General features: G+C 41.9%; 1 protein-coding gene across 3 annotated transcripts in view; it reads left to right on the top strand.

Annotated features, from left to right (window-relative positions):
- Nucleotides 1-12011, top strand: part of LOC111250889 (uncharacterized) — a 123788-nt gene extending 111777 nt beyond the window's left edge. For 2 of the 3 annotated variants that reach the window (XM_022806825.2, XM_022806832.2), the window contains 6 exons: nucleotides 5472-5993; nucleotides 6326-6568; nucleotides 8167-8586; nucleotides 9077-9389; nucleotides 9936-10247; nucleotides 10387-12011. In XM_022806825.2, the coding sequence (XP_022662560.1) occupies nucleotides 5558-5993; nucleotides 6326-6568; nucleotides 8167-8586; nucleotides 9077-9389; nucleotides 9936-10247; nucleotides 10387-10564 (1902 nt within the window). In that variant the 5' untranslated portion in view covers nucleotides 5472-5557 and the 3' untranslated portion in view covers nucleotides 10565-12011. The remainder of the gene's footprint in view (nucleotides 1-5471; nucleotides 5994-6325; nucleotides 6569-8166; nucleotides 8587-9076; nucleotides 9390-9935; nucleotides 10248-10386) is intronic. The other variant, XM_022806842.2, reaches the window with a different exon arrangement.
- The last annotated feature ends 553 nt before the right edge of the window (nucleotides 12012-12564 follow it).

Below are 12564 nucleotides of genomic sequence, written 5' to 3'. Positions count from 1 at the left end.
TATATATATGGTGTTTTTTCTTTTTTCCTATATAAATAAAACGTATCCTTTTCTTATACTGCTGTGAAGGATGCGGCTGCTTGCGCGAGATACCTCCTGCGAGATAAGTTGTTTGTGGCCAACTGTCGAATCTATACTGACAACGAATGCCAACATCACCAACAACTTCAGTTAGTCATTGCGGATGTTACTCATTGGCCTTTGGGCCTTTTCGTTGTTGCCTATTGGTGCTGTTTATTGGTTGCGTCAGGACCAGACGTCGAATATCTGCGCCGGCATTCAAATGCGGCGCCAACTGACGCCACTGGTTCCACTTCGGACCGAAAACGAAATGAAATAAGCTGAGCCAAACCTATTAAAAATGGGAGCGACCCAATAAACCGCCCCAGAGATCCGTGGCATGAGAGGGGTTTTACTGCGATTATTAAATACAGATAAAATTAATCTTGCTGCTGGTGATAATAGCAATAATAAAAAGAAAAAATATAACAACGGGAATCGAAAATAATAATAAAACGTTGATGATGGTGATGCAAAGGGGGGTGACGATGATGGGGATGATCCAGCCGCCAGCGCTAACAGTTGCTACTGCTGCTGTCGATAAAATAAAAATTTCAGTAGAGAGATTTGCTTCGTACGTCGTAGCGCTGAGCTGAGCGGATTCCCTGTCGGCGTCATTCGGCAAGAAAGGTCGCATAAGTCAAACGAGACTGCACCACTGTTGCGGTGATACACTGCGCCCGATCGCGACATCCCGACGACTATACAACCGATCGGACCCGATATATATATATAATATGTAGATGAGTAAAGGGCGAGCAACAGTAGCAGTTCTTTTCGATTTGGTATCGAATCGGATCACAGTAGAGCTGCAAAAAAGCAGGTAAAAGGAAATCTGCCTCGCGTAACAAAATATTGTCGGGTAGCCAGTCTATTATTGTGTGTGTATGTGCCTCTGTGTTTTCATGTAGAATATCGAGCATGCGCACGTCAGAGAAAGGCTGAACTATTTTGTATGCGTGTGACGTTACCAACGCCATCGTCGATTATTCGATCAGCTGATCAGCGGAGGAACTGCTCTGCTCGTCCGACGGTGTAGTTCGAATTTACTATCAGGAACATTCAGTAAATGGTTAGGTATGGCTTACCAAAGAACTCTGGCGAAAATCACGATAACAACACTGGTTTAATAACTAGACCAGTCCATCTCTAGCGATGGAAAAATTGTTGCTGTTAGATTAGGACATCACCATTGTGCCGATGTCCATGAATGGGGAGCCTGTTAGGACCATTTGAAGTACTGGATGACGACTGGTGCCAAAGCCGGGGGCGATATGCTCATCGGAAAAGATCATGAGTTTCGTTTGGGTTGCCATTGCTCCCACGCTATCCCGACGAACTGCCAAGCAATAACAATAAACGTTAACTGATCAGTGAATTGAACAACGGTAGTTATTTATACGATAATTATTCGAATTTTATGTCTGCTGCTGAAGAATTACTTCAGACAGCTAATAGGTCTTTCCAGCGTAAAGCGAACCGTAAACGATGTATGGCAAAACTGGCATTTCATTACCTAGACCGCACCTCGTAAACAAAGCTACCTCACAGACAGAATCACCTAGTGAGGATCCCTTTGTTCCGATAGACGATATTTTATGCTATCAGCAAAGCGCCTAGCTTGGTTAGCTTTATATCAAACTGAGGCGCCTTACCTTTCAACGTTGTTAATTTTTCCCCTAAGATGCTATTATTTGGCCAGCTACAAAAGAAGATTTGAAAATGAATGCTATCAAAACTAATTTTCTAGAAAAGAAGATAATAAATATCTGATAGATCTGGCAGGAATCAACCGCAGGCGATTAAAATGCACGCATTAAAAGCTCAAAGGCACAAATCTCCGTATAAAGAATCGGGTTGATCTGGCAATTGGTGAATTGGGCCTTGTGCAAATAAAATTCGTTAATGAATTTTAACACTGCATATCATCAGCACAATATACTTTCGGTCTCAGGCAATAGTAGCATCTTCATCTTCAGAGATCTTCTTCCATCAAATTATCAATAACAAATGCGAACTCTTTGCAATAATTAAATTAGTGGTCTTCAATGCGTGTTAGAACCGACGGATTCATCAAATGACGGTGAGAAGTTGCTCTAATATGAACAAACACAAAAATAACTAATCTTCGAATCACAAAAATCCAGCTCTGTAACTTAAAAGTAGTGTGTCGCCAGCAAAACGCAGCAGATAACTATAATGCAGATAAAATCGAAATCTGAAAAATTAGGGCATCCCCAGCAAAAATCAGCAGAAAAGGATGTCATTCGCGATGCTCAGAAGTGGAAAGGAAAGAAAAAAGAAGATAGAAACAGCTTTAAGAGCTAAAAGAATAAAAAAAATCGATCGATATATCGAACAAACGAGCTGGTTAGTCGCCACTGTTACTTCATTGGCTGACCCATTCATGATCTGAAAACTTAGCGGGGATGTCGTCTTTTTTTTTCGTTAGCGCGACCCGGTGTCTCTTTCGCTCGTATCAGTACGGTGACAAGAGTGCGGACTTCAGTCGGTCATACACAAAGGACGTTAGCTTGGTCGCGAAAATTATAGCAAAACCGCCGGTAGGTACGAAACATTACATGGCGTTCAGGTTGGCTCCGGCTTTGATCCTGGTCCAGGATCCCTGCGCGAGACGCATGTCCTTTGCGAACCGTGGTGTGATGCGCGAACAGCGTCAACTTCGGCAAATAGCCGTAATTCGTTGCGCTTACTGCTGCTGTGTCGCAATTGCGCCCGCTTCAGGGGTTATCGCTACTGGTCCTAATTCCCACAAACGGTTGTCACATATATATATATATATATATATATATATATATGTGTGATTGTGTCTATATGTGTGTGTATGGTATAATGCCTGATATAAATAGTTCTTACTTACCCGGCAGACTTTGATGGGTGAGTTTTTTCGTTGTTGGTTCATTCTTCGTCTGGTTTTTTCTTTCGTCTCATTTCGACACCGTCATCATTTAGCTCTATATGTATTATATATTACATTCGGGCAACTGCGGCTTCGGCAGCTGCCGTAGTGGCGGTCGAACGACGTCATCTCCACCCCCGGTCGCATAAGCACACAGGCTCACAGCTATGTACACACGTGTGTATATTTATCAGTACACTTTAGATCTGCGTGTATATGTCGACGTGTGTGTGTAAATAGGTAAAAGTGGTTGATAACTTTTCGGTTGTTGTCTTTTTTCTTTTTGGCGCTCGCATAACCTCATTTCGAATTGATGTAGTGTACGATAGGGATATTGTTGTTATTATTGTATTTAGATCGTAGAGTGTAGCCGAAAGTGATGTTGAATCTAAAATCGTTCAATATCACCCGATCTTCACGGGAAAGGACAGAAGAGGTTACGAAGGAACGTTGAAACAGCATTAAACCTCCGTGATCTTTGACGGCAGCCATATTAGTACGATCATCATTGGCTGCAATGGTTGAACTGTAAAGAAAGGAAAGCAAATGTTACCCCGCAGTGCGCTACCACTACGACGGCTATGTCGATACGCCATGGTGCCGAATTCCGTCCAAATAAATATAGGTCGACGTACAGGAGACAGTTTTAGCATGAATGCTGACCCAGGCCACTGCTGTTACTCGGAGCGTCTGTCCTCTCTTTTTGCGGCCACGAGATAATAGATTGCGCGGTATAAACTTGCCACAACTTGTTGAATTGTCCCTTTTAGTCGATTTCGTTGTGCTTGAACGATAAAAATGCTTGTCGTTAGTGATGTCGGAACGAGGTATTCGACGTCTATTGAGAACAGTTGGAAACGGTTTGGTACTGTTTTTCGGTTAAGGCTGAGGTTTCGGTTAAGTTGAAAACGTGTTTTTTATTTGTTACATATAATACTTTAGCTGTTATGCGTTGCTATAGCCGGCTGGCTCCCGCCAACACGAAATGAAGTGTGTCCATGCGCGAATTCGAACTTACGTCACAACTTGAACCCAAATTTACCACTGCCCTATCACGAAGATTTTCGGTTAGGTTAAAAAGTGCCAAGTAACCTTTTTTGCCCTCAAAGGAGTGAAGTGTTTTACTTTTGTTAGCCTGCGACCTTCCAGCACACTTCTATATATACATATATATAGTGAGCCTTATGAACACGTCGACTTCTTTATACCGAACCTACGCGACACTGAAGGATGTTACAAACTTAAACAAAAAAGCCATACGCTGACCGTAAAGACTTCTCTTACAGCATCTCTATATGAGATTATCAGCTACGACGAACCGCATTTGGTCTTGTCTATTCTGGCTGTAGCCGCCCCTTCAGCTTCATGCTTTTTCGCGGTAATACAATCTAACAACATCAATACGCATCAGCAAAACTAGATAAGTACGGTCCCTGGGCAAAAACGCTGCCAAGGTCCTTGGCTGTCGGCTCGTCGTTAATTCCTCGAAATAGTCGCAATCCGCACGGTGACGCATAATGCTGAAATACGACATAGTAGCATACTTTTATCGTGGTACAGGCTACAGTTCTCAGGAGATCCGACGATGCTCACTACGATGGACGCGTAGCGTAACTATTACGTACGACCATAAGACAAGAGTGGGCATTGGGAAGAGAAAGGTGCCCTTAAATTTGGTTTTTATTACGTCCGATGAGTCCATTCATTTATGTACCGTTTTGTTATGACATTGAATTAGAGGTCTTCAAGTGGTTTGCATTGTCGTAGCCTTATTTTAGCGACAGCCAGCTCAAACCGTACGGCTGTCACTAAAAGTTGTAAAGTTGTGTTACTTTTTCTCTCTCTTTCAATAATAGCAACGATAATAATCACCATCATTATTGAACTGATTAAGGGGAAACTATATGGCCTGTTGTTCCTACTTCTAGGAACAATTATATATTCATTGTCTAATTCTTTGTTTATTATCTGATCGTAAACGGTACTAAAAAAAAGGACCGAGAAATGAACCGATAGAGTAGCTACTTTGAATTATTTCAACTATACGATGAACATTTGAAGCTTCAAGGTCCAAGCAGATCAAAAGCGACAGTTTTATACCTTTTTGCTACTATTGACTGCAACTACTATGCTCATAAGAGGAAACGCTTTATTTAATCTGTCTGCTTTGTTACGCCCAACAGCTGCTTGAAATTCAACAAAAATATTATACGGTATTAGCCTAGTCCATACTTATGTACAGAGCATGTTTTTACGTGCGTGTGTGTAACGAACAATTATCTGTGCTGTTACAGGCCATAACTCTGTATTTGTTGTACGCACTAACCTTCCAGACATTCGTTTGAGAAAAACCGTTGCCCATTGCTTCATTCTAATACATATATTACTAGTTTTAAGTTATATATAGTTATAACAATAATAATAGGATCAAAAACGATTACTAACAGTATCATTCTGTCTGTTGTGATCATCTCTTCCGATCTCTGAATAGGTGCGCGATTGCCCCAAGGAGCCGCCATCGCGCGCCAGCGACGTTAGTGTATTGACGTTAGGTTCGGGTAGGCGCAGGACTGTGCGATGGCGGATCTATCCTGGCAGCAACCCGCTTTTCCACGTCGATCGCCACCATTAGCTACACCAAGCGGCCTCGGAAGCGCTTCACTGCCTGGGTTACCTCCTGCGTTAGCTAGTCTTGTTAGCCTTCCGAACTTGCCCTCGGTCGCTTCGAACCCTGTGGCCATCAGTGGCGGCGGAGGCGCGACGCAGGCCAGCACGCCGACGACCGTAACGCCACAGTCCAACAGCTCTGGATCAATTTCAAGCGGTCAGAGTGGCCAAGCCGCTGAACGTAAGGTGCTCGAGTGTCCGCGATGCTTCAAGCAGATTATGGGTGCCAGTAATCTAATGGCACATCTTCGGACCCACACGGGAGAAAAACCGTTTACGTGTGACATCTGCCTCAAGGACTTCTCACAAAGAGGCAATCTTATCATGCATAAACGCCTGCATACTGGTGTGTTCTTGTTGGCATAGACGATAATTACAACTAAAATAAGATGATAAATTACATATAATCTTCTGTATTTACGTGCAGAGTTGGTAAACACAACTAACTCATTAGCTTGGAAAAGCAAACGAAATAAATCATAAAGAACACTCAGTTTCGGACACGATTTTGAGATCGTTTGGCTTTTTCCGAAACCATTGCCTGTTTACCTAATTATCATGTATATATATATATATATATATATATATATATATGCGTCAGAAAATTGGTATTTGAAGCGCAGTAGGCGATTAGACTGGGCTTGACTAACGACGGAAACGTCAACGTAATGCGTTTAGGTGAGCGTCCGTTCAAATGTGAGGAGTGCGGTCGTACCTTCACGCAAAAAGGTAACCTGAAGGCACACATGCGCTGCCATACTGGCGAGACGCCCTACGAATGCCAGTATTGTCCGGCGCGATTCTCGCAGCATAGTAGCCTCAAATCACACCTCAGGAACCACTACAATGAACTTGAACATATTATCCAACAACAGCAACAACAACAGCAGCAACAGCAACAACAACAACATGGCTCCTTGGGTAAGTTGACCTTGTGTCCACCATTTAAACTTACTTTGCCAACGGCATCCACAACCACAACGCTTGATCTGCGTATCTATCGATCAGATTTGAAAAAAGCAACTTACACTACAACATGACATTTTCTGGTCTCTAAGGGTCCGCTCAGTTTCAGACTGTTCGGTTCGCCTTAATTGGCTATTCTATAGTATCAGACTGTTTCAAATGTTAGCAACTGCATAAGTTTAAGAATAGCGCGCCACTAACCGATGACATTTGGTTTGCAAATACTCGAGTCTTCTAGAAACTTGTGCGCTATAACCAATTGAATATACTTCACGACGAATGAATTCAGAAAGAGTTTTTCTCTTGAAAATCAATGGTTAGTGGTCAAATTTTTGCTCCTTAAAGGCCACAGCGGTAAGAAAATTCATTGAAGATTGGTGAAGACATTAGACAGCAAACGCACAGCACAGTTTCAAAAATCGATATTGGAGTGTTTTGCACTCCGTGGGCAAATGATGAGATGTCGGGGCTTAAAGGACAAGAGTGCAGGGCCGCAATCGAGGAAGCTGTTCACCAAAGCATAGTTCGGAGCATAACGGCTCGGTCTGTCAAAATTGATCATTTGACATATAATATGATACAAAATTATAACCCAAATACTTAGAATGTGGAAACTGAGCAAAAAAATAGGTCACTATGAATCGAATCTAGGGCAGTTGGAAATGCGTATAGTGTCTTACACGAGAAAATTGCAAGACTTTAATCAACAAAAAACCCGTTTGAAACATACGCCCAGCCAGGACAAAATATAGTTTTAACTTTACCGCCAACTGGAGAAGGATAAGGCGAATATAGGACTTCAAAGAGCAATCGAATGTCGTGGCGGTGTCGAATAGGTTCGGACGCAAGATGATGACCCAATCTGCAGTGGACGTCAGCGGCATCTGCTAGAATCAAATACTCGTCAAAAGTGAAATAATGAATGCAGTTTGCTATCTCTGGCCCCTCAAGAAATTCATGAACCGTTAGTAGGGCAATCAAAATTACGCAGCCTGGATACTTGATGCCAAACTTCATCATTATTTTTTAGTTACTTCTTGTATCAAGCAAAGGAACATTCTGCATCGGCTTTAACCCGCTTATTTTTCTGATCTAAATCCGTATGATTGTAGGTTTTTCTATGCCCTAAGGGCAACTGACGGGTAAATATGTCCCACTGTCGATTTACTTCGAGTAACCGCAAAAAGAGAAATCGTATATTGCAACACAAATGGTAGGTATATGGCTATCCAGAATGCTGAAATGAGTGCGCGAAAAATAAAGGAGCGTGACTGTACCGCATATTAAAAGATCGTCATTCTAAACCAAGTAATTCAGATGTTACTCAATTTCAAAATCTGCTGGAGTCATTTGTGTCTGCCTTATACAATTCCATACTACTATTAATAATTGTTTCAAGTGTTATTACACGTATTTCTTTGTAAGAGATCTAGATACACCACCTCGGTTTCTCCGCTGCCGCTTTAATGGCGAATCAAATCGTCTGGTCGCGGGGCATTTTTGAAACAAAATCCCCATCCTCCATAACTCTAATCTTGTTTACTTTTCTTCAGTAGTGACAGAGGTCACGAAGCTGTTAACCCACCCACCACAGAACGCTGCCGAAGAGCTCCAACGGCGACTGGTTATTTCGGCCCTACAACAGCACCAATTTCCACCTCAGCTGAGCCTCAATGCGGGTAGTGGCTCCAGTTTGAGTAGCGGGAATTCATCCGGAACCGCCAACCATCAGGGGGAAAATGGCGGTTCTTCAGGCCACGAAAACACGCAAAACCTCATCGAGAAGTCACTCTCGATTATCATCGATTCGAAGGACGATGGTAGTGAGGTAAAGAAAGAGATGCTCGATATCGCTGCCGGATGTGATGACTTAGGCGTGGATGACGAAGCCGACGAAAATGAGGAAGCAGGCGATGGCTTGGGGGATCAGGACAACCAAAACAACGCGGATCAAGATAGCGATTTAATGCATGGTATGTTTGACGAGCGTCTTTAGCAGTTCTTGTGCTATCCTATGTATTGACAGGTAATTCTAGGAATATGAGTGAATTTGTAGCAGTGAGAAAACTGTGCAAAATATTCAAATTTAGTTATCTCTAATTATTATCTAATACTGTTATAGTATCGTATCGTCATTGTTATATAAAAAATGTTATCATTATCAATATGAAAACGTATTGTCGTCGTAAACACAATCGATTCTTCGAAAAATTGATTCTTCCAACTTAGCTAAAGGGTTGTTTTTATATACACTTGTTTTTTTCTTTTTATTATTACCTTGTAGATTACCGATTATTCCCAAAGAAAATCCCAAGAAAATTGTATTTCTACTGAACACATTTTTACTTCCACAAGCAGTCTGCCACTTCGCTAGTGGGCTTCAGTTGGCCATACACTTCTGCTTTTCTTTGATTTTCACTTGATCTTTTCTTATAACACTCGTATATGTGTACCCGTACCCAGATGCGAGTCAAGAACCCGGCAGTTCTCCGCCGATGAGCCCTGAAGGAACACAGCCAGGAAGCAACAAGCGGCACCGATCAATAGAAGATGACGAAGACGACAAGGACGAGGAAAACAGCTCCACGACTCATAAAAAGTTTAGGCTTTCCGGAGGCGGTGGCGGAGATCGACGCTCAGCCTCACCTCTCTCAGGTCGCGATGACTCTATGATCAACAACGGAGTGTCAATTGGTTCTCATTTCGACTCCTTGGAAAGTCTGTCCGCAGCGAATAATAACAATAACAGCAACCCTTCTAGTCATAATTCCCCACGGTGAGTAGTACATGGGTTTGAGCAACTGCCAATCTGAAGCAGAAGTACTGATCGGTCGGCTTCGTTTGCTTGCCAATATGTATCGTTATTAATAAATTAACTATACACTATCGAGCGCCAACCAGAAGTATGACAGTGACGGAGATGGCGATCATAAACACAAAGTTTTAGGACGATTACGTGCTCATAAAGGCGACAATAGTGTTTTCTTGTATGCTGCAGCTTGTGCCAATTGTAGTCGTGCCTAATAATTGCTTCGTGGAAAAGTAAATAAGCCTTATAAAAGGGTATTTTATCTGATCTGTAATGATAGCTTTCGCCACTCCTCCAGTTAATAACCATACGAACCTGGGAGCTTGAAGAAGCACCCTGGTGACTATTCTTCTTGTTAGGTTTGACTTCAATTAGAATATTGTCGACTCGTTAGTTTTTCCAGGTACCCTCAAACCAGACAAAGGGCGTTCTCTTGAGAATACTGATCCTACCTGTAGACGGCCTATTGCTTTTCTCTCTCTTATAATTATTTGTTTGTTTCCTTCTGAACAGTAAGGATACCGCGGATTCTACTTCGAGTAATGCGCAAGATTATGCCATCCCCTTAGTAGTGCGTGGTTCAAAGAGTCCTCCTACCACACCCGGAAGTCTCATTGATTTCTTGAACCATAACGGACATGCCCTGGCGCAGCTAACCGGGGGACACAATCCCACTCGCAACGGTTATCATGGGCATAAACAACATCACCCTCGTCTCCTCAAAACGGAACCCGACTCGACGCCATCACCTTTACACAGCGCTTGTTACCCCGCCGACTTGTTCGCTGCTTCATTTGCGACGGATGTATCCATCGAGATGTTCAGGTTTGGCATGCTTTCAATTTATTCTTTTAGCTTAATGAAAAGCCAGCAGATGGTCTGACTAACTGTATATTCAGCCGTTTGCTAGCCCAATTAACAATTATGCGTTTGCCCATTTCCGCTTTGGTTTGTCATCGTCTAGGTCATCATTGTGCCTAGCCCGATCAATGATTCGCGCGTACGGCCCGTCAAGAGCTGGCGATCTTAAAGAACTAGCTATTCATGAAGAATGGTTGTCTGTCTGGGCCTACACGACACCGAAACTTCGTCGGAGAGTACTCAATAGAATCATTGAGCTTTCATACATTGTGACGAAGTAGAGCGAATCGATCCGAGACAACGACTCCAATCGAGAAAGAGCATACAACCCTTCCGAAGCTAGGAAAAGCGAATGTGCTCATGAAGGAGCAAAGGGGCAAATAAAGAAAAACGTTCCGCCGACTTAAAACATATATTCATCACGTACTCATCAAACATTAATGTGTATCATCACGCGCCATCAGTTGATACCATTTTCCTTCACTTCTTACTCTCTAATCCTCCATCAAAGACACATAAAAATCCATCAAACATCCCATCAACTCGCGCCTGATCAACGACTATCACCAGTGGAGCACGCCAGCAGACATCATCACCTTCCAGTTTTCGTAATGTCCATTGAGCGTACTGTCCCCTAACGAACAAGCGTATAAGTGAACCCTGTTAACCTGCCAGTAACTTGACAAGCATACATAATAGGTTTAGAAAAAAAAAAAAAGATAATACGTTTAGTGACTTGAAAACGTTAGATAACTCTGAGGGCGCGAAAATAATGCAAAATATGTACCTCTTCCTCAAGTGCGGTATGGGTCACTGGTCACACTTTTTTGATTCGCTGCCCATAACTCGAAATATGACCGCCCCAAAATCCTTTCCAGAACCTGATTTGTTTTCCCAACATCCCACTCACTCAATAACATAATTAGTAGATGCGTGCAACGATGCGTTCGGAGAGATGCAATAATATATATACATATGGCGGCGATGATAATAGTAATACCAATAAAGAAAGCGAGCCAAACAGGCGGCAGCAATATGTTATAAATTATGACACACATAAGGACAAACGCAAGAACGACACGCGAACGCAAGCACAACAGCAGTGCATCAAGTGATAATAAGAATAATATAATTCGTATATTGATAATGATAGTGATATATGGTGAGAGTATAATGAAGAACGCTCGAAGACAGGGATACATAGTCCCTCGACTTCGCTGCGAGTGAAGGCGAAAACTTATGTTGCAAATAAATAATGTAACGAAGCGCACCGACTTGATGTAGAATTACAAGAAAAAAATTATTGCAGGACGAGTAATAATAAAAAATTGTGAACTTCTAAGGAATGCGCGGGTTCATTCAAATGCAGACTATTCAATGCGCGAATCTGACGTTCTGCGCGCATCCCGCTGGCCAAGGCTGCTTTGTACCGCTAGCAGAAACACTGCTATGATAAAAAAACAATGAAATAAACAGAATGAGAAAATTTATGAAAGGAAGAGTTATATATATATATATATAAATATATATAGTTAGAATGTCATCGGGTTTAGGAGCGAAGAAGACAAACAGCAACTGACCGAGCTTAGCAATGATGAATGTGATTTTGTGATATCGTATACAAGCAATATATTAATTAATATAATTATAATGAGTATATATATATATATATGACGGCAATGATGATGATAATAATAACGATTCAATAAATGTTCACGTTGAAAGTTATACGTAGACGAGATATTTTGTAACACGGATAGTTCGGTGAGCTAAGGGTCAGATTTAAATCAGGTGCTGAAGTGACACCTCAGTAGTTTCAATCTATTGACATATATTAAACGAAATGAGTTTACCCCAATGCCTGAGAGTTTAGTGAGTCGACGTTTTTCCTGTTTTTTGTCACCTCCAAATATTTCGGCCTGCACTTAGGCGCGATGTTCACCCATGTGAACGGGATAGCTCTCTTAAAACCTTGAGCGGAAGAATACTGTTCAAGCAATTTCTGCAAACAAGTCAATGTTTTATAAAAGTTTCAGGTTGGCAACGCTCCTTATTATATTTATTATATTTTACAATCTATTCCTAAAACGTTAAGAGGAGTAGTAGTTTTATTTTTTGGAATTTCAATTATAGTTATTTCGTGTATCTAATTTCAAAGAAGCTTGTAGCGGTCCACTTACCGTATAAGATTAAGTGGGTTTATGTTCCTGGGGGAATGTTCGTTAATGTGGGACGGGGTAACAACACTGGAATAATGATGACATTTCACACAGATGAATAT

The sequence above is a fragment of the Varroa destructor genome, unplaced genomic scaffold, assembly GCF_002443255.2.
Source record: "Varroa destructor unplaced genomic scaffold, Vdes_3.0 BEIS01000001.1, whole genome shotgun sequence".
NCBI lineage: Eukaryota > Metazoa > Arthropoda > Arachnida > Mesostigmata > Varroidae > Varroa > Varroa destructor.
This window is presented reverse-complemented; position numbering and strand designations above follow the sequence as displayed.